We start from the raw sequence: 22,115 nt of genomic DNA, 5'->3' as shown, positions 1-22,115 counted from the left end.
TGATCTCCTTTGACAGTGTCAGGCCAACATCAAGAGCTACTTCCTCTGCATGACGGAGAGCGATCAGAGGGTTAAAATCCTCAAAAACCCAGACGGCTCTCCAAGAAACTTCACCGTGAGCATAAAAAAAAAAAAAAATAGAGCAATGACCGTTTAAAGGTTCAGAAAAGCTGTCGGAACTTGATGTTACTTCTCTTGTGTCACGTGGTTCTGTGCAGGAGGGGGATCCGGTGTACATCTCCACTCCAGAGTCCCCTCCGGAGGACCCCGAGAGGAGCTCTTCCAGGTAATTAATGTAGCCACCGGGGGGCGCCACACTTACTACGGCTACCACTATAACAGGAAATTAAACAGAAAGCGGAAGAAAACAAACTGGCTAAATACAAACTCCGACTTAGTGGTGAATTTCACAGTGCTCGCCATATTAGTATCTGTGTATGAAAGTATGACAACTTTCTGGATTTATTGTCAAATTTTCATTGTGTCGTCAGTGTGTCTGCAAATTCACGAACAAATCTCAAAATCTTCACTCAGACACTTGTTGGTTTGATACAAAATATAATATTTGTTTTATGTGAATCCAAACAAGTTAAAACAGGAAACGGAATAAAACTAACATCCAGTTTATACAAGTGTTTTCCAAAAAGTTGCATCCCCCCCTTTTGCACAACAACAGTCAGAGCATTTTGAAAAAGTTCCTAGTTGGGAATCAATATGCTCCCTCTCACTGTGGGGCTTAACAGTCGACATGCCCTTCGTTTGATTAAATATCCCCTTAGAAACACACAGACTGACGGCTCCTGTTTCTCCAGGTCCATGTTCAGAGTCTCCGCCCCGCACACAGGCCGGGATCAGGGACCGAGTCACTTCGACGAGCTGGCCGCCTTCGGGGGAGAGCGGCCCGACTCGGCCCCCACACGCAGGAGCAGGAAGGTGGTGGAATACTTCTGGATTCCCACGGACCAGGACCAGTGATCAGTCAGTGTGACAACATTCGATTTCAAATCAAAGCTCGAGTCAGTTGGGTGCAGCTACACAAATGGACTGTTTCTTTGGACTATAAGTGGCACTTTTTCTAAAGTGGTGAAGCTGGTTACATTAAGAAGCTTCCTAAATATCCGAAATATACCATCTGAAACCACTAGGTGTCACTGTATTACAACTGAACGCTGCTAAAGTACCACAGGAAAAGAAAAACTTCATTACTGCTGTTTGAATAACTGCACAATGTCACCAAAAAAACTAAATAGAAACTAAAAATATGAAAAGTGTTGTTTTGCAAGAAAAACATTTTTACCACTTGTTTAGGCTATTGTGAGCTTTTTTTTGTCAGATTACCATGAAGTAGAAAAACTGTATTTGTGTGGAGTAAGATTATGCGATTCTTATGTCTTGTTATGCAAATAAACTTTGCCCATGTTGTTAAATTTTGCCCATTACCTTGATGTTGAATACTCAGGTGGATAAAGAGTCTTCTGCTGTCATTACGAGCATCGGGAGTATTACTGCTGACGACCTGTGGGGGCAGCGTTATGCAGTCTTGCTCATGTCCGACGAGAGAGAAAGGCAAGTTTCTCTCTTGTGACCTCGTCTCCACTTATACAACGCTTCAAGTGAAAAAGCATAGTTTTTGGCATTTTCGTTTCAGAAAAGCTGACGCAGCAATGTTTTCAAAACATCGCCCAAGACACAAGTAAAGTCTCCACTGGAATTTGTTGCTATGTAAATGGGGCCCAAGTCTGAGGGCCTGTAAAAGCAGTTTTTGGTCGATCTGGTCGTTTAAGCCTGAAAACATTTATTTATTTTTTTCCTTTAACACAGGTTCCAGAGTGGGGAGATATTTTAAAATGTCGGCTTGGCTTTGAGACGTAGACGGTCATAGATGCACATTCACGCTAAACGATGATCTCATCCCCTCTGATGCTAGTCAGGTTAATACGGTGATATGTTGGAGTACAAGGAGGAGCAGGCCTATTCTCTGTGTCTTCCGTTTCCATTCTCCACGTCTTCTGCGTTTGTAATGTATTTGGTAAGTCACAGCGCCCCTTAAAGGCCTGGCATATGTACTACTTGTTAAGCTGTGTGGATGGTATTTTTTTCCAGAACGCCGGCGAGAAAAAAGACAATTTTGGCTCGTGTGAACGAGGCCTGAATCACATGGTATTAAAGAAGTGTTTGATCTACTTTCAGAGTAGCGTTCATGTCCCAGTACTACAACCTTATTTTACTGGCGCCAGATCCTTATTGGAGTTCAGAATTTCTGCTTTGACGACCTGCCTAAAAGCTTTTACTGTAATTTTAATGTGAAACATCACAAGAATCACAAATTGTCGAGATACTGTTTCATAATTAACAACCAAAGCAGTGATTCGTCACTTTGATTCATCAGTTAAACCGCAGCACAGGGTAATATCAAGTATGTGGAGAGGATCAATGTAACCTTTAGCTTTGCATTTCCCCAAGAAAATGCAAGTGTGAATGCTGAAGGCTGAACAAGCTGGTGTTTGTGACGACTGGCTCCGATTCTGTGAAGCTCCGCCTCAATCAGCACCAGCCAATCAGCTCGAGCATCTAAATGACATTAGTGGAGCTTCAGGTCTTCAAGCCCCACTCGGCATTAAAAATCACGTGATCTGAATGAACGGAGCCACAGCCTGAGCATGTGCACTTACACTTTACTGCATGCAATACACACTGCATGGTGACGGAGGGGCGAGCCCCACTAATGCACCATCGGTGTGGATCAGGAGGAAACAACCTGAAGCAGCAAGAGGAGACCAATAACCAGGGAGTTCAGTCCTCACACAGTAATTATGCTCTATAGGAGGAAGTTTTATTCACAGACAAGAAAATATTGTAGATAATCTTAAAGAATTAATAACAAACTTTAGATGCAGTCCTTTCTGATGACACCAGGTGGGGCTCAGCCCCACCTGCCCCTAATGACCAGTGGCCCCTGGACATAATAAATAAAAAAGCGTGTACTGGTGCTCATGTACTCGACTTTATTGACATTAAAGCAATATAGGTGCACAAAAATTATGAATACCTTACACTCAGATCCAAATCCATCAACTTACAAACTTTCACTTGTGAGCATGTTTGTTGGTTAAAAGTTGACCATTTGTTTTGTTTTAGCAAGAAGGGAGGGGGCGGTCAAGAAAAACAAACTAACCAATCAAACAGATTCTTTTGGACCTGAAATTAAGAAACGCATGTAACAGCTCACCGACACCGTCCCTCAAAAGGTTTTCCTCAAAGAGGAGCCGCCCAATTCATGGAGACAAGCTTGTCTGTCTCCAACTCTTAAATATGGATACTCGTTAACTGTGCTGAGCCTTTATTGGGGAAAGAAAAAAAAAAAAAACAACCCACTTGTGTGCCATCAGGCCAGGACTTCAAATACTTCCGATTCTTCTTGGATTTCATCTTCCCAGCACAAAAAAAAAAAAGAAAACAAAAAAAGCCCATCTAACTAAGAGGTAGAAACACAGGCAACTTTGAAACGTTACGGCGGCACACCAGTGAGTACAAGGTCGTTTTTTTTTGTTTTTTTTAAATATTGTAACGTGAATCGAGTACTTGCAACCACTCTTGTGATAAACGATAAGGAAGAGCGAAAGGTAACAAAAAAAAGGGGGGGGGGGGGGGGGGGGGGACTAGTTTAAAAAGAAAAAGCATGCTCGTCCTCAGCGGCTATGAAGAGCACTTTTAGAAAAAGAGTTTAGTAGGGCTGGACTACACATGCAGTTATTTTTGTTATTGCCAGCTGACGCTTTGCTCGGCCTCGTGACGGCGTCTGGACCCCCTCATACAGGACCTTCCATCGTTTTGGTTGTTCCAGCAGCGGTCGCCGACATCGTCACTAGTTTCTTCTCGTTTGAGGAAAGAGAAGGAAGGAATTCTACGTTTCATAAAGCTTTTTTTTTTTTTTTTTTTTTTACACTATAGGGTTGAAATCAGTAAGAAAAAAAACAAACAAACATGCAACACAGAATAAGGTTGTGTCACTTCAGACTCCCCAGAATTCCCGGTTTGTGAGGAAAGCGAACGCCGTGAGGCGGCAGACGGAGCGAGCGGTTCTGCTTCACATGCTAGAGCTTCTAATTCGGCGGGGAACACAAAATTGGGGAAACGACCAGAGCGAATGAGAAAACCAAGGTTTGATCTACGCCACGATGACTCCTGCTTGGATGTTTCTTCTTCCTCAGTCTGCGTCTTCCTCCGACTCCTCCTCCTCCGCAGTCTCCAGCCAGGTGAGCCACTGGTTTACCTGAGCGGGGGAGGGGAGCAGCACACGTCAGGATTCAATCCAGTGATTTCCCACTTTATCTGGCATTATTTATCTTTTTCCATTTTATGTAACCAACAAGAACCTTCCTTCATATGGAAGAAAAAAAGGATTAAAGAACCCAGAATTGTACCTCACATATAACACAATGGTGCGTCACTGTACCTGGAATAGAGCTTTTCCTTTTCCGGGGAATTCTTGGGTGATGTCTTCTTTCCATGCAAGGAAGGCTTCTTCTTCAATGATCTCCATGTCGTAGAAGTTGACAAAGTAGCGAAGCAGCATGCCTGAGAAAAAACATTGTTTTAATTTAAAAAAAAAGTAGAATGACATGATGGATTCTTTTGTTGGTGGTGGTGGTGGTGGTGGGGGGTGGGTCCCCCGTCTCGTACCTTTAGGGAAGCTGCTGGCGTTGCAGTGCACCTGCAGGGCGTAGAGGGCGCTGACCTGTAGCTCGGTGTGGTCGTGCAGGAACTTCTGCATGACGGGCTTGAAGGCCAGCAGCAGCAGCTTCTCCTGCTCCAGCGTCTCTTTGGAGGGGGCCGCCAGCTGCTCGTCGCCCTCGGCCACGCACAGCTCCTGGGCGATGTACTGGAGGAAACTGGAAGGAGACGGCAGAGACTCAGACGATCTAACCTTTGTTTTAAAATAGACTCCCACCGTTTCTTTATTTTTTGTTTACTTGAGAAGTTTGGCTTCATAATCTCTTAATAAAAACGTGACTTCCTGTTCATTTGTGATTCCAGTAAAGAACCACCACTCGCCGTGTTGTACCTGGTCATGAGGATGTTGACGAAGCCTTTGTCGGTGTGAAGCTTGGGCGAGATGTTGTCTTTAATCCACTTGTAGATGGACTGAGGAGAGGGGTCTGCCTTTATCTGCTTCAGCAGCTCCTTCTCCAGCTTCAGCAGCGGGAACAGGAAGCTCAGGCCCTTCCCCTCCAGGATCTCCAGCATGCGGTCCTTGTTCTGATCGATTTCTGACAGCGACAAACACACGGTTGAGCCTCGGTTCGTCAAAAAAAGTCACTGACGACAAAATAAACCATTAAATCTACTGACGAGATCCGACAACTGAAATCTCCAAACAGGAGTCCCTGCAGTGCACAGTGAACACCACCAGGGGTCAGTCATAATTCTGATGGAGGGGGGGGTTCTTGGAAGTGTTGCTCTTTAGAGAGAACGCAGAAGCCAGAAGAAACACCAAACGGTGGAAAAAGGAAAAGTCCATCTCCTCATAACTTCATGATAATTCACAATGACGTCTCCTGGCTTTGTTTTCACCGAATGCTCCGGGGGAAATGTTGAAAGTGAGCAGGTATTTAAAGTTACTTCCTCTCATGCTCCAGTCATACAGATCCTGGCAATCCGTCATGGATCCTCCAGGCTTTTGTGATTCAGCTTTCCCATTAATCAGCGTCACGTATATTATTCCTTTTCAGGACATTCTTAGAGGTACTAAAAAGCATTTTCCATTCAGGTGAACGCTAAAAGTGAATCACGCCGTCAATAATGAGCATGCGGTACAAAAACAGTTAACGCTGCAATTCTCTTCTTTGTGATCAACATAAGCGATTCCTCCTCTATGATAAACTACCTTCTTGTCTTTGGTGATCCTAACTTGTAGAGTTTGACCAAGAAGATAATTTTCTGGTTAATGTCCCACAGAGAACTTCAACATGTGATGCTGGACCAGAGTATTATACTGTCCAATGTGGCATTACAATCAGAATTAAAGTGAAACTTTGTCACTTTGGTCCAAGACATTTCTCCTCACGTTTGCAAACATAAGGCCTGTGGACCAAAACCAATCCACAAGATCTGCTCTGGCCAAACAAACCACCAAGTGTGAGGCAATTGATTCGTCTCGGACACATTAATGCTTTGAGTGGTAATAAAGACGTAAAGGGATCTTGGACCTTAACAGGACCTGTTTAGACACAGCCTGCAAAGAGTTAATTCAAGTTGTGGAAGAGGCCGCTGAGGCTAACTGAGGTCACAGACTGGAAAACAGCCTGCTGCTAAACTGCAGAAAATCAGACGAGCAAACGATCCTAGATGATATCAGTCACACATTGTTCTCCTCAAAGATAAAACGTTAAGACGTGGCAGTAACGGGGCAGGATGTCCGAGATGCAGATGAGATTAACTTGGAGTCAGGTATATAGCGGTTCTCTCTACATGCTGGCGGGCGAGAAGAGAGGCAGGAGGCGGGGACCAGACTGACCCACATCGAGACCAATCATCCAGTAGCAGCTCCCAGATGAGCTCATGTAGTTTGGGAAACATGGCTCCTCCTGGGCTGGCTGGGTGGTTAAACTGAAGGTGTCTGCTCGTTTTCAAACAGAAATGATTTGCCGGGATCTGTACCTGGAAGCATCTTCTGCATGTTGACTTTGCTCTGCTGGAAGAGGTCGGTGAGCCACTCGCGGTCCTTCAGCTTGGCCGTCTGCTGCAGGCAGAGCAGGAAGAGGGGGAAGTGGGTGCCGTTCTCCAGCGGGTGAGCCAGCTCTGCCACGCTCACCAGCTCGGCGATGATGGCCCGGGCCGCGAACTGGGCCAGGTAGGACTTCACCAGGGGCACGTCCAGCTCGATCTTGGGGCACTGGTCCAGGACGTTCAGGAAAGCCTTGACGAGGAAAAAACAAACAAACAAATAAAACGAGCGTTTGGGTAACGATTACCACAAACAGCACGCTGAGAATATTTTTGATGAGTCAGTTCGTACCTGCATGAAGTTCTCTCCGGTGACGAGGCCCTCGGTGCGGAGCGTGTGGATCAGAGTGCTGGCGTGCTCCTTGTCCTCGTCGGGGCGGTCCAGAGAGCACACGATGATCTTACCCAGCATCTCTGGCAGGAAGTGCTTCGGAGCCTTCATCTCCCTCACGCCGCTCACAGCCTCCGTCATGTTCTTCGTGTTCAGGTACTCGGTCACGGTCACCTCCTGCAGGGCGGAGCCGAGAGCAAAGCGTGAGCTGCTCTGATCCCCACAGTGATGTTGGGTAACCAGCGAGACCCAACATGGAGGCGAGCCTTTACAGTGAGTCGCTGAGCTACTCTGTGCTTTGGTCTTTACCGTCATCTTGAGAAGTTCCTCCCGGGAAGGTGGAGGCTTCTTGTTTGTCTTCTGAGGTTTCTCTTGAATGGGTGGAGGGTTGGTCTTCAGGCCAAGCTGTGGCGGCTGAGGGCCAAAGGTCAGGGAGTTAATGCACACGTCCAGGTGAACAGCTCAGGAGATTTTGATATCGTGTTTATTTCGATTAACCACAGAAAATAAAAGCGTTTAATTCATTCTCTCACACGTTCCCAGTTGCTTTCAGTTCTCGGAATTCCGATCGGACTGCAGCGATTCAAATAAGGTCAATGGGTTTGTTTAGTGTTCTATCCTGTCAGTTACTGAAATGAAATGTTCAATGTTGCCTACATGAGCTGTGCTGAGCTCATCATTTGGTGGAGGGCCTAGAGGGGGAGTTGGAGGATGGTTAGAGGAGATGGGGGATTGGTTAGAAGTTAGGTGGGCTGGTTTTGTGGCGTGGTTTAGCGAGAGTGACCATTCAATGTCAAGTGCGAATTTGCGAGGCGATTTCTTGTCTTTTCTGGCACTTCCTGGTGATAAAAGAAATCGTCGTCATCGAGTTTGAGGGGATAGTCACACATTATTTTTCCCAGCGTTAGTTTGAATGAAAGCTGGCTTGTATGGAATATTTTCATGGACGTGTATCACACAAGTGACACTGATTTTGGCGCCGAGTCGATTTCGAAGTTTAGTTCCACTAATTGGTTGGGAATCAGCGACATGTACTTGTCTCTTACCTGTCCCAGAGGAGGGGTTTGGGTGCGGGGGGGCTGGGCACTGGGAGGCATCATGGTGGGGATCTGGGGCTGGAGCTTGGGCACCTGGTTCTTATTGAGGAGGAATGACTGAGCAGGCCGGAGGCTGATCTGTGGCATCGGTAACAAGGAGGATGCAACCGGATTAATAAGAGCCTTCAGCAACATTCTCTCCTCTCTAGATTATGGCTGCGCAAGTGATGCCCTCATCTCTCATAATCGCAATCAGTGGACCAGCTACCAGTTAGAGGTATAGTGATAGAGAGGAGAAGTGGAGGGACAGGAAAGCAGGAGGAGACTAAAGACAGAATGCAGAGCAGAGAAGTAGACCAGTAGCTGGTTGTGTCCCTCAGAATAACGCGTCTTTTTATAATCACTGGGCATCGAGTCAAACAGGCAGCAGGCACACATCGAGAAGCCTGATGTCTTTAACCTCATCTGCATTGAGCTGTCCTTTCTTGCTGAATCGTGGAGGCGTGTCCTTGGACTGGACCTGCTGCTGCTGGGCCAAGTGGTTCTGGTTGAGGAAATGTTGGTTCTGAACCTGTTTGAAGGGAAGACCATTACAAAGGCTGTTGGGGAAAAAAAACTACAAAAATCTTTCATTGGGCTCTTTCAAAATGATTACCTGGTTGGACTTAACAAAAGGCTTGGGCCCCATGTCAAACTGCGACTGTTGTGGGGGGGCGATGTGGCCGGTGTGACCGTTGAAAAGCGGGTTGGTGCGATGGCGTCCCATAGTGGGCGAGTATCTGTCCTGAATAACCCCTGGGCCAGTTCCAATCCCACTGCCTGTGAACACAAAGTATAGAGATGATGCAGGGACGGAAAAACAGCCCCAACTACAAATAAGTAGCCGGCATCGACACAGCACCATTTTCCCTTCATTGTGGAAGCTTAAAAAAAAAAAAAAGAAACTGCAGTCTTTCCCCTCCAAGAGTGCTCAACCGGTTTTGTGAGGCAAATTCTCAGGGAACCATGTGTATCACACCTATTTTGAAGAAAAACAATTGTCAGATGGAACCAAGGGCCTGTTAACATGACAGAGTTCCAAGAGAAAACATTGTAGTTTCATGTTCATATAGTGTTTTGAAAATGGTGTCAGTTCACACAGAAACGGCAGAAACGCTGAAAATGTAGTTTTCATGTTGGGCCACTAGTGGACAATGTGGAGACATTTGTATGGACAGACAACCAAGGTGGGTTGCCATTTTGGTGACTCAACTCTAAAACTACCAAGTCCCAGGAGAATATGAGCTGGGAGTCATGACACTCTGGAGGAAACATTGTTCTTATTGTCCAACTACTCATGCATGTGCACAAGAACTCTTCCCTCTAGCCCTGGTGCGCATGCGCAGTAGACGCGTTTCAGAAAATAGGACACAAATCATTTTCGAGAAGTTCCACCTTGGGAGTAGTATTCAAAAAGTTTCATTTTCAGTGGCTCCAAGAACCCTTGTTGTGTAAACGGACACAGGAAAAAAAAAAAAAAAAAACACTACAAAAGTTTCCAGTTTTCACATGAAAACATTGTGGTGTAAACGGGGCCTTAATTCGTCATCCTAATCTCATGTGTGACAGGAGAGTTCACAGTATATCTGGACACTTCACAGCAGCCAACACAATGTGAGAATTTGTTGCATCGTCAACAATCCAGTACTGGTACTTTACAACTGTGCAGTCATAGAAACAAATACCACGTTGGTTTCTGCGTTGCCACACAATGACTTCTTTTAAATGCACTGCAACAGCCCAGCAACATTTCATCCAGAGAGCGAGGAGGGAAAGGTCATGTGGACCAAACACCAACCAACCAGGAAAAGAAAAGACGAGGAGCATTTTGAGGTTTTGGAAACGCCGACAAGACAAACCTGGCATCTGTCCAAACATGTCTGCCAATCCCCCGAGAGTCTCCCTGTCCAGTTTCAATCTGTTGGGCATGAAAGGGCTTTCCAGGAAGAAGTCCATCCTCATCCCCTGAGACATGGGCGCTGGGATGAAAACACCCAAATCCTAGAGACAGATTAATCAAACATGAAGATTACAAATCTGCAGAGTCACACTTGAAACTTTATCGTGTTAAGATGCATATTTTATTCCCTCTGGACTCACTTTCACTGCGTCCTGACGGATCTGGTGAATCATCTTTGGTCCGTTGTCGATGAAAGCCTTGCGGGGGACCCAGTTGTTTTCTCGCAGTTCCACTGTGTCTTGCAGTAGGAAGCGGATCCTAGCGGGCAACTCCTTGTTGTTCATTAAGGATCGCATACGGCCAAAGTACTGATCCATTAAAGACTGAGAGGCACAAGAGGAAACAAAAAGCATCTAGTTACACAGCAGGATTTACAAACGTGTTGAAAATTTGTTCAAACGGTCAAATTAAGCAAGAACCTGAAATGACACAGTCACCCAGGGCAATATCAACTAGAAAAAAAGTCCAGAGGAAATTTTGTGTGCCTGCCTCTCCCATCCACTTTGAATGGGACATTTATTTCAGTTTTTAGGGATATATTAGCCAAATGTTTAACAAAAGTCATAGCATCAAATTCCCGAACATTCCACACATTTTGATGTGCTTTTTGTGTCTGTGCTCCCAACGGTGCGGGACTAGTTACTCGCAAAAACATTATTAAAGAAAAATAAACAATTTGCTGCCTGGGACCATAATCTTTGTGCCTTTCTGCTAAAAGAGGCAGGCATAAGAATAAATAAAATTGTTCGGTTTGTGTTCACATCATTGATCATTTCTACATGTTTCGATCCGACCATCGCATGTTGAATCTGGAAAAATCTGAGCCGTTACCTTTGCTTTCTCATGGTCGAGTCTCGGCCCCACTGTTCTCATTATCTGACAGAGGCATTCCAGATCCTCTCCCATATCCTTGAGTTGGACTCTCTTCTTCTTTTCCAGAAGCTTCAGGAGCAGAGACACAGATCAGAAACGGCGTCCTCAAACCCAAGCTGCAACGAGTGCCAACCCAAGTGTGTACGTACTGTTTTGATGCACTTATGAAGGATAGATTCATGGATGAGGTCGAGTTTGCCAAGTTCCCCGATGAATTTAATGTTGCCAAGCATCTTGATCTTGGCAATGGCACGCTGCTCCTCCTCCTCAGAAGTAAGAGGGTTGTCATGTTTGTCATAGACTGAAAAGACGGAGAGAAAGTTGGCATTACACTGGACGCAGTGGCAGGAGCTGCCACTCCTTTATGAGAGGAGTCACGCTTAAAAAAGTATTGACCCTTTTTGAAACAGTCGAGACAAAATCCAGCTACAGGCTGATGAGTAACAGGAGCTTCAGATTGTTTTTTGGAATCAATCTGAACATTAAAAATATAGTCTGTTTACAAGCTGTTTGAACGGTCAATTCCTACAATCACATCCCCATATTTGATATAAAAACAAGCAATATGAAATAATAATATATATATTCACATGGATTTTGATAGTTGGATGAAGACATAGGTTTAAACCAGGGACATCAAACATAAGGACTGTGGGCCAAAACCGGCCTGCAAGAGGCTCCAATACAGCTCCTCAAGCAAATGGTAAAATTTCAGATCCTTTTTTTTTTTTTAAACAAATTTCTTAAGAGTAGCGGACACAAGACAGAGACCTGAGATGAGATGTCGACATAAAGGCATTAGCCTCTGAGCCATGCTGTCAGGGTGAGTTTGTAAAACCATACATAGCGCAACAGCTGTAGGTGGTTTTTGGACATTTCACTGTATTTTGCACCTGAAGGTTTTATTAAAATTGGCTTTATGCTGTGATTGTAGACATTTTCAGTCGTAATTGTTTGGTTTTGTGAAAATACAGATATTTCTGAATGTGGCCGCTGAATTAAAATGTGTTTGACACCCCTGGTTTATACGTTTAGCTGCTTTTCACACAGGGGTCCTCTACGAGGACAAGTTCCAACTTTTCAGATAAACACAGTATACTCCGATAACGAGATTGTAAAACGGTATATTTTGTATTTGCACGATGTGAAAAAGTTGTTTGGTTCGACAGCAAGAGGTCAAAAGATGCACAAGAACTTACTTTCAACATTTCTGGCGCGGTTTTCAAATTCATCTTGAAGCTTGGAAATCAGCAGTCTTCTGAAGGTCTGCAGTTGGAACAAAGTGTACAATTGTAGCGCATGATGGCTCTCGTGTTTACACGGGAGGCACAAAATGTGCCTTCAAATAATCTGCTGTTACATCACATTAAAAGAGCCAATCAAAACAAAGTGAAGAATCCTGATCTTTCTGTAAAGGTCAGACAGGCGCTGATTGCTTTGTTAAATCCAAAGAAAACAGAATGTTGTGAGAAGGAAAATACATTTCTAATAAACCACTGGCTGACAGAACAATGAACTTGCGAGGAGAGTGAAAAGCTGCACTCACTGTGCTCTGCTTTTGGGATGTTTGGATCTCAGATGAAGGGCCATCAAAGTTTGGTGCGTCCTCTGCCAAGCGCAGACATAGCTGAGCATAGAGCGAGCTATACTTCGGCTCTTCTAGGGCTTTGTCTACAATCTGACACACACGAGTCAAGAGCTGAGGTCATTAAAGCATGTAGCGGACGGGTATGACTCACTGGGAGCTGCCTGCCAAGACTGGATCTAACCATTTCCATTTAGCAGACTGCTAAAGAATCTAAAACAACAACAACAGAAATGGTAGGCTTACCAGCAAGATGATTCCTTTAAGGACGAGTTTTGAATCTACGCCCGCGTTCAGGAGCTCAAGGCATAGCTTGTCAAACTTCTCAGGCGTGAGCTTGTTGAGTATGCTGGGAAAAACAATAACAGCAGGACGATGTCAGGGTGAGCCGGCTGAGGAAAAACCCCTATAACTGTCAAAGCGCGTTTTTGAACTCCTTTCGCATGCATCATGTGCCTGACTCCACAATCACGGCTTTGTGAACGTCGCCGTTAAAACCACACGTGGGAAAATGGTCATCGCTTCATTTATTGTGCTTGTAAACATCACCCGATACAAAGAGGGAACACACTGCAGGAGCTTTCAGCGAAACAGTCATCTAATGACGGCTGCTTCATGGCGCCCAAACAAAGATGATTTAAACTCCCGAGGGAAAGCTTCAAGCCTGAATGACTCTGGTTTTTAGGAAATACCCAGTTTGTGTCAGACAGGCTTGTTTAACCCTTACACCCACTTTTATGCATTTTTCCTGAGTTATAGCCATATATCATATTCTAATAATAATCATTTATTTCATTTGGACTTTCTGAAGCGTTTGTGCGTCTTCATGCATGTTGAACCCTTTGGTCTTGTTTTGGGCCATAAATTAACCACGTTTCTTTTTTTAATCTAGTTAATCATACAGATTTTTCTTTCGGCCAATGTTTTAGCTTAAGTGGCTTTTGTTTGTTTCGTAACAAGAACTGCCTCATTGAAATAACATGATTAGTCCCACTGCTGTTATAGTATTAAACCAAATGCTGTGTCATTTTTGATGTATTTCCTATTCTTTCACCCGCTGGAACCTTGTGGGGTTTTATTTGAAGTCAATGGGAGAATAAAGGATAAAAAAGCAAGTTTCATTAAATGAAAAATACTAATGCAATTGAATCAACACCAAAGCCTTCTGCTTACATTTTATGAATAATATTGTTTTTTGTTATAAAATGTAAGCCTTCTGCTTACATTTTATGAATAATATTGTTTTTTGTTATAACATTGAAATATATACAAACTGTAAGTTACAGAATTCAAGGGCCCAATTATTAAGACTGAGGTTCATTTCTCAGCCGAGTAATTATGGGAAATATTTTGCATGAACTGTACTCAACAATTGACAGTGATGTGAAACAGAGCAAGCCTGGAATGACGCTTCCTCTGCTCTGAAAGGCTCAATAAAAAGGTTGAATGGGGGGAAAAAATAACAAGCTATTTGTGTGAGAAGGGCAATCTACTTGGAAATCGGTCTTTGCACTCACCCCCTCACTTTCCTGAAGATTGCATCGTGTCGCTCTTTTTCGTTGCTGGAGTTGACATCTCGTCTAGTGCTTCGTGAAGGAACCCATTTCTGAGCGCTTTGCCCTGGGGTTTTCCCCAGGAACTCGCTGCAGAGGCACAGACACAAGAAGCTCAGCGAAGAGGAACGACGCCACAGTTACAACACACCCGACGCAGGAAAGCCTCCATCTTACTACCCCAAAACACAGGACCTCCAGATAGAAATGAATAGGCATGGGCTGCATCTCACACTAAAACATCTTTCATGAGGGCTGCTGCTGCTGCGCGTGCGTGTTGTCGGCAGCCGACTTCACGTTCCAGCACTTCTGGGAATTCAAATCAGTTTCCTGGTATTTTGACCCTCTAATCAACAGAGCTGTTGACTATAATTGCACAATGGAGAAAACTATTGACAATGGTCACCAGAGGCAAATTAGCATCGGGGCTCATGTTTACCAAACCATTTCTCATTGATCAAACTTTGGAACCATGATAAAAACTAGAAGGCGATTACATTACTGAAAGCGGCAGGGAAAAAAATGAAGCTCATCCAAACAAAACAAATTAATGTGGCCACCAAGTAGAAGAAAAAAAAAAACCAAAACATTAAACCACAGTATCAAACGTTACACCCTTTTTTTTTTTTTTTTTTTTTAACTGCACACTTTATATTAAATAGTATTAGCATTAGCTATGCGAGTTTATAACATGATCAATTCAAACAGCCTTCACTAACCTTGCCAGCTAGCTATGAGCAAAGGCAGGTTGTGCCACCGGGCTTCTAATTTTCAGGGTGCGTTCATGTTTGACGGATTTGACTTGATGAAAGCTACGTTTCCATGACAACGCATCGTTTTTGCGTTTGCTTTTCAGCGAAGTTTCACGTTTACACTGCAACATTCTGCCAACAATGTTCATTTACACGGCAACGGCAGAAACACTGAAGATGATGTCGTTAGCATGAGAGGGCACGAGTGTCTGTTGGTTGTTTTTGTAATGAAACCACACACTTACAGAGAACAATACACTACAAACATCAACAATGGCGAGCACACGGACATTCGTATCAGAATCTGTTTAATGTTTCACTCCGAACCAACCTGTTGCCGACAGTCTTGGGATAGTGCTGAGGTGCACCCCTATCACCTCCTCCCCCCGAAGAAGCACTGCAGGGAGAAAATAAATAAATAAATAAATAAATAAAAGCATTAGATTCGGGCTACGCTGAGCGAGGCTGCGTCTCCACCTCGGAGGAGAAGAGATTAATTATGTTGCATAGTCATTTGCACAGTCATCCTTCACTACAAACTTGGAAACAAAAGCTCTCCTCTCCATGACAGATTACATTAAATAAACAAAGGCTAAATTCAAGAAATTATGTACAACTATGCATGTAAACATTTTTTGAAAAGAGGTATTTAGATTTTGTACGTATGAGATCTATGTCTCATCAATTACTGGTGATTTACTGAAGCGCTGACAGGAATAAACACTGCATGGCGGCTCGTCACAAAGCTGCATGTCAGGCTCGCCTACATTGTCGTCTGCAGGAAAAAGGCACGTCTGCTTGATCAGGAACCGGAACTGAATCATTCAGATCTTATCAAAGAATTACAGCTTGTTATTTGAAGGTTGTCCAGAGGTACCCATGCATGTATTGGGCCCCGCTTACACGACAACATTTCAAGTGAAAACGCATTGTTTTTAACGTTTCCAGTTCGGAAAAGTTTCACGTTCACATGCCAACATTTTGAAAACAATGTCCTCTTGAACGGCAACGGCAGAAATGCTGCAAAATTATGTAGTTAGCGCTTTTGCCTGTTTCTATAACGAAACCAGACACACACATGTAGGAGAGAACGATATACTATAAACAATAACGAGTACAGACAGACGACAGAGTTGGATTGCAATCGCCGGCGACTCGACTATAAAACTACCAAGTCCCCAGAACATTATGGACCCTAGTCATGACACTCAGGAAGCAAACGCTATTGTCCGTCTACTCGCGCATGTGCAGAAGAACCGTTTACTACAGGTGTGGCGTGCATTCGCAGCAGCAGCGCTTCCGCCATCTGGACGGCGATGTAGTCTGAGTGTTTTGAAAAAGTTGCATTTTCAGTGGCTCCAAACACCATCGTTGTGTAAATAAAAAACCAAAACACAACGAAAGGTTTGCGTTTTCACTTGAAATGGTTATGGAGTGTGTAAACGGGCCCTCAAACCACCTGTAACTTAGGAGTTTGATGCGAGGTCATATTTGTGACACTGGCCTATTTATGCCTCTCTCCTGGCACTCGTATGACATAAAGGTCACCTCAACTCATTAAGTAGATTTACCAGTTGTGGTCTTGTCGGTTGACCTCGCAGGGTTCTGAACCCGTTAGAATTGATTCTATTATTGGTTTGCGTTGCCTTTAAAATGAAGCCGTAATAATTCCTGAAGTCTGTTTCATTCAGAGCAAGTCAAAACAGCTGCTTCTTTTTACACATTAAATTAATTTTAATTTCAGATGGAACCTCTACAGGTTCACCACGACAAAACAGGCCTAATGAGACATTTTACTTTGGTGTTTAGCAGGGATGCACCAATATTTTATTTAATGTAGGAGAACAAGTACAAACCTTTCACTACTTGCACATTCAAGCACTCATTAAATGTCATGAAACCTGAGTCATACGCGAAGGCTACGCGTCGCTGCAAACCACCTCCACACAGCTTCTCCATCAACGCTACCTATGAACACCAACAGCCCGATTCTGGCATCGGTGCATCGCTAGTGTTTAGAGCCAACTTTTCTCTAAAAACTCAGATGTTCAACAACTCCCTCTTCTAAATAACCAGCATTTTTCAAGCACTCTCAGTGGAGTTTCACTCGCTGGTTTTAAATATGCTTAAGTTCAAGAGTTGTGATGTAGCATTGGTAAACTGCACAAGTGAGATGAATGACTGCATAGACTTCCGCTTCCAGTAAGGATTCCAGGCGATGTGCCAGTGTTTAACCTTTGCATTATTAAAGTTAAAAAAACAACACCACTATGATACATTTGTTTGCTTTGCTGCGCCAAGAACACACTGAGCCATTACCATTAGGAACTGTGGGTGCAAGACGACAAGAATACATTACTTTATCCATTAAGACCTGCAGCAGCGTGCAAGGATTTCTCAACTGTACATTTCTACCACTGGACTTATCCGTCCAAGACATTCACCATTTATCAATGAATTTATCTAATATGTGTTTTCCTTTCCCCCCAGAAAAGTCACAGTATGAGCCTCTACATGGACAATGAAAGGTTCACCAGTAAACCATTTAAACTGGGCAGTTGGTAAAGTCACCTTAACTGGAGAGGAAACATTGTTGATGGAGAAGCGATACCAAATTTAGTCTCCATGTCTCCCCACAGAAAATATAAACCAGCGACATGGTTTATCCATGTGTGCTTAGCAACACCTTTCAGGCTATACACCTCAATGGGTACAAATTCCCTTGGAATATTTTTTCCAAAATTGTGCACTTTCATAGACGTATGCTGTTTTAGCAATAATTAGCAGTGTTGTCAGTTACCTTAAAAGCAATCGGATTACTGATTACTAGTTACTCCTTTACAAGGTAACTTAGTTACTTTGCTGATTACAAGTTTTTAAAAGTAACGAAGTTGGATTACAAGTAACTTCTCAGCAGCTACCGACAACACCCCCCATCGTCTCTACATGACAATAACAACCGGTTTTGCCAAAAACTCTGTACTGGTCACTGCCTGGCCTCCTGCTGATACATATTTAACCTTTGACCTTCATTCTTTGTTGCATTTATATCCGGCTCACAGTTTTATTATCAGATTTTTACTATTACTGCTATTTATTTTCCCAGAGATGTAGTTGCACTATTTATTTATTTATTTGCACCGCCTGCTCTGTGACCTTTTAACTTTCGGTCAAACAAAACAAGGCAGTTCCACATGAACCAGGAGTCACCCAATTTAGATTCCTTTTTAATCAATGTAAGCCTTAAAAAAGAAGGCAAACGCAATAATAATAGTTGATAACGTCTTACTTGTTACAATCATCATGTATGACTGCAAGGTAAGAATTGTTCCAATAAAGAGTAAACGCCTATTCTTTTTTTTTCCTTCCAACTTCAGGGAGCCCCTAGGGAGGCTGCAGCCACATGACATGGATAGACATCATCTACGTCCCTCGTTTACACGGCAACGATTTGAAATGAGAACGCAAAATTTTCATTGCGTGTTAGGTGTCCGTTTACACAACAACAGTGCTCGCAGCCACTGAAAACGCCACGTTTTGGAAACGTTTCCAAGGTTGGCCTTTTCAAAAAAACCTTTGTCTACATCGTCGTGTAAACAAGAGAAAACGAGAATGTCTGGTTCTGCTCTGAGGCCCGTCTCCTTGTTGACGGCTGCTACTGTGCAAACACACCACGTCCACGGTAAATAGTTCTTCTGCACATGTACGAGTAGATGAACAAAAACAAGGCCAGCATCCAAAATGTCACGACTCCCAGTCCATATTCTCCTGGACTTTGTAGTTTTATAGTTGACAGTCACCCGGAATAAGTATTCGACTTCGTTGTCTGTCCACGAGAATGTCTGTGCACTTGCCATTGTTAAGGTTTATAGTGTATTGTTCTCTGCACGCGTGTGTGGTTTCACTACAATAACAAAACAACAGCCCCCACTAGTGGCCCCACATGCTAACTACATTGTTATCCGTATTTCTGCCATTACAAAGGTGACAAACATCACTTTCAGAACGTTGCTGTGTAAGCGTGAGACTTTTCTGAAACATAATTGCAAAAATTATGCGTTTTCACACTAATCGTTATGAAGACGGGGCCTAAAACTGCCCGACTTGAGCTTTGGCATTTCCATAGAATATCCGAATGCAAGCAAACCATAAATTTAGTGTACAGTGGGAACAGGGTGTGTGGTACTATCAGCAGTCCACAAACAAGTGGACAGAAAAACTTCCAAGGCTCGCAGTGTGCACTCAACCCCCCCCCTTTTTTAAAAAGGTCTCACAAAGGAAAGTGTGTGACAGACATGTTGAGCCTTCCCACATCCTGCTTTGTTGCAAAGGCCGGAAGTTTCAGCCCAAACTGTGAATTTTTTTTCTTTTTTTCGGCCCTGATTCATGTTTGGTGTTTTGCCTGCAGTGTCGGGGTCATTACCTGAAACGAGAAGCACCCCCTTCTGCAATCACACTCTCCACTTTGGCGGCTTGACAATGAAGAATACTCAAAAGAATAAGAATAATAGGAGGGGATGGGGAAAACGGTGCTGAGGAAAGAGAAATAAAAACTCAATTAGAGGCTGTGGAGAGGGGGAAAAAAAACCCAAAAAACTGAAATACACACAGATCTAAATGCAGCTGTGAGAGTTATTCCAAAATGTGTATCATTTGAGCTTCATAAACAGTGCATCCGTCTGTTACGGGCCAGGATATGTTGCAGCGAATTAACTGGTTTCAAGCCAGCCTCCACTTTGGAAAACAGAGTCAAGCCAGCAACCGCTCTGCTTAGCAGTGCACCCATACACGATGTATTGCCCTGGGAGCGGACTCAAAAAGGCATATCAAAATAAGAACCCTCTTAAATACCATGTGTTTTGCTCTGAATTCAGATTAATAATTAAAAGGGAATTTAATTTTAGTCTCAAGTTAGAGGAGCCCAGATGTGCCATTTCAGAGGGCTCTTATTTGGATATACCACATCAGATTGGACAGGGTCTTGGTGAGTGACATCCCAATATTGTCTACGATCAGTCTGGTATGGAATGAGTGTATGACAACAGGGAATTTCCTTTTAATGTCAGTCTGAAGTTCAAGGGAATGGAGCCCAGAAGTGCTATTTCAGAGGGCTCATATTTTGATATGCCACATCCTGGCCGCCTGAAGTTAAATGGGTTTATGGCAACAGAGGGATAATATATAATATAAATCACTGACCTGAAAATGTGTTTTTTGGCTCCTGCAGGCAGTAAGTTTGATTAACGCCATTTTTAATAGTTTGTATTAATGACGCATTAATTTATTTTGCTTGTTATGTGTTAGCACTAATATTAATTTGTTTCGTATTAACCAACTTAGGATGAGTTGTCTTGTACTGGAACGTCACTTTTATTTTGAAATACGTCAAGCACGATAATTTACTACGGTAAACAGAGCAGCGGCTGGTATGACGCCATTGAGAATTAACATAAAGTAATCGCTTGGTGTGCGCTATTGACACTGATATAACAAGCTGCAATCTGTGTAACATTAAAAAAAAAAAAAGCTCATTAGCTTTGCCATCAGACCGCGACGTCACGACCAAACATGTTTATACCGTGTATAGGTCACTCCTTCAGGGAGCAGCCGCAGATCTGTGTCTGCTACAAGCCGCTTTGCAGTCCTGAATGGAGGACGGGGCCAGCCTGGAAGCAGCCGCACCGCTGGCGCAGTGACACGGACAGGGCAGCGTAGCGAGGCCGGCCCCCTAACTGCCAACTCCCCAGTGTTTCCATCCCCTCCCCCGGGTAATCATGCAGGTTTATGTCCACATAAATACACTGCAACGGGATGTCATGCATGCACACTCTCGACAGTTAATTAATTTCTCTGCAAATGCCAGTCAATAGAAGATTGTCGACGACGCCATTTTCGGGCTGAATATAAATCAGCTGTCGGTGAGCTCGGCTACCGACCGAGCGACCGGCTCCGGGGCTTTAATGCGCCTCTTGTTAGCAGGCTGCAGCTAAACGTTAGCGCCTCCAACACGGGAGCCATTTTGGATCAGCCGGTGCAGCTTTCGTGTAGGGGGAGGAATTACCTTACCTTCACCGAAGCAACTTCAGCTTGGTATTGTTGTGTGGCTACCAAAGAAGAAATGAGACAGCTGTAGGAGGGGGAAATGCGGGTTTTGCGACGGTCTCAGGAGAGCTCCAGGCATAAAGATGACCGCACAGACACACACATCTAACCCTCTCTGCTTTAGCTAGCTGTGAGAGCGCAGCAGCTGCAGCCTTATGGGGGAAGGAAGGCGTCAATTTCTATTGGTCCAGCATTTTGTTGCCATGTCAATTCTCGCCAATCACAGAAAAGGATTTCTGTTTAGGGAGGGTCCTCCTGCGCATATTATCCAATGAGAGTGCGCCCCAAACAAAGGAGGCCGCCTCAATCAGTTGATTGGCAGGAAGAAAAATGTCTGAAATGAAAAGCAATCACTCAACTTCACAAATGTGCAATTGCACTCTAAGAAAACAACTTTGATTCTGTTTCTGAAGCTTGTTTGCACCCTGCCCCCCGCCCATTATGACACAATATTATTTTTTTAGCAAAATAGATCTATCTTCCCTCCGTTTGGGGACATAATAAGCAGGTTGACAGCTTTCATTTAACGTTTTTTTTTTTAGCACAAAAGATGCTTTCAGTTTTAATTTTGTCCATTGCTTTAATGAAGCCATATTCTATGTAACTCTCTTTTTGACAGATTCATCTATTGATTTAGTCTGACAAACCAACCTCTTTTCTCCCGCTACTGACATTTTGACGTGAACACGAAAGGCTGTTTTATGCTTGACGCGTCCGTGAGCTCCGCGTGGCTCCTTGCGCCTCCAAAATGTTCGGACTACATGGTAGTTGTGTGCAATACAGCAAGATTTGGTATCGATCCGATACCAAGTAAATACAGGGCGAGTATCGTCAGTACCAATCCGATATCGATACTTTTTGATATTCAATGTTAATGCGAAATCCGGATGAATTTTCTTGACTTTTAAGTGTTTTTATGATTTTTTGTTTCTTTATTTTATTGTTTGTTGAACCTAGATCAGAACTTGGGAAAAGTTATTAGGTAAAGAGAAAAATGTCCTCAAACTGTAAAAAAAAATGTTTCTCCCATACGTTGTAATGCCTGGATTTTTTTCTTAAATAAACAAACTACAAAATGCACTCCAGAACAAATAAGAAGAACATATTATTCCAGGTAGAGCTCATGATGGAGCAGCATACGTATATACATTAGAGAA

General features: G+C 43.6%; 1 protein-coding gene across 4 annotated transcripts; it reads right to left on the bottom strand.

The window, feature by feature from the left end:
* Positions 1-2,985: 2,985 nt before the first annotated feature.
* Positions 2,986-21,111, bottom strand: eif4g2b (eukaryotic translation initiation factor 4, gamma 2b). 4 transcript variants are annotated; one of them, XM_080476152.1, is made up of 22 exons: positions 20,923-21,096; positions 19,280-19,388; positions 15,188-15,253; positions 14,069-14,194; positions 12,798-12,900; positions 12,513-12,644; positions 12,166-12,232; positions 11,116-11,267; positions 10,925-11,035; positions 10,234-10,416; positions 9,993-10,134; positions 8,750-8,913; positions 8,555-8,665; positions 8,104-8,232; positions 7,367-7,471; positions 7,019-7,234; positions 6,815-6,919; positions 6,661-6,742; positions 5,066-5,270; positions 4,684-4,892; positions 4,457-4,578; positions 2,986-4,273 (listed from the first exon to the last, which is right to left on the bottom strand). In XM_080476152.1, exons 8-22 carry the CDS (start codon positions 11,197-11,199, stop codon positions 4,208-4,210), a joined length of 2,034 nt encoding a protein of 677 aa, XP_080332278.1. In that variant the 5' UTR covers positions 11,200-11,267; positions 12,166-12,232; positions 12,513-12,644; positions 12,798-12,900; positions 14,069-14,194; positions 15,188-15,253; positions 19,280-19,388; positions 20,923-21,096; the 3' UTR covers positions 2,986-4,207. The 4 variants fall into 4 exon arrangements, with proteins under 4 accessions (XP_080332278.1, XP_080332277.1, XP_080332280.1 ...); XM_080476151.1 differs by having other exon boundaries at positions 6,661-6,919; XM_080476154.1 differs by lacking the exon at positions 8,104-8,232.
* Positions 21,112-22,115: the final 1,004 nt, after the last annotated feature.

Source organism: Lipophrys pholis, assembly GCF_963383615.2.
Source record: "Lipophrys pholis genome assembly, chromosome: 11".
NCBI classification, from domain to species: domain Eukaryota; kingdom Metazoa; phylum Chordata; class Actinopteri; order Blenniiformes; family Blenniidae; genus Lipophrys; species Lipophrys pholis.
Note: the sequence above shows the minus strand (reverse complement) of the source record. Positions and strands in the feature narration are given on the sequence as shown.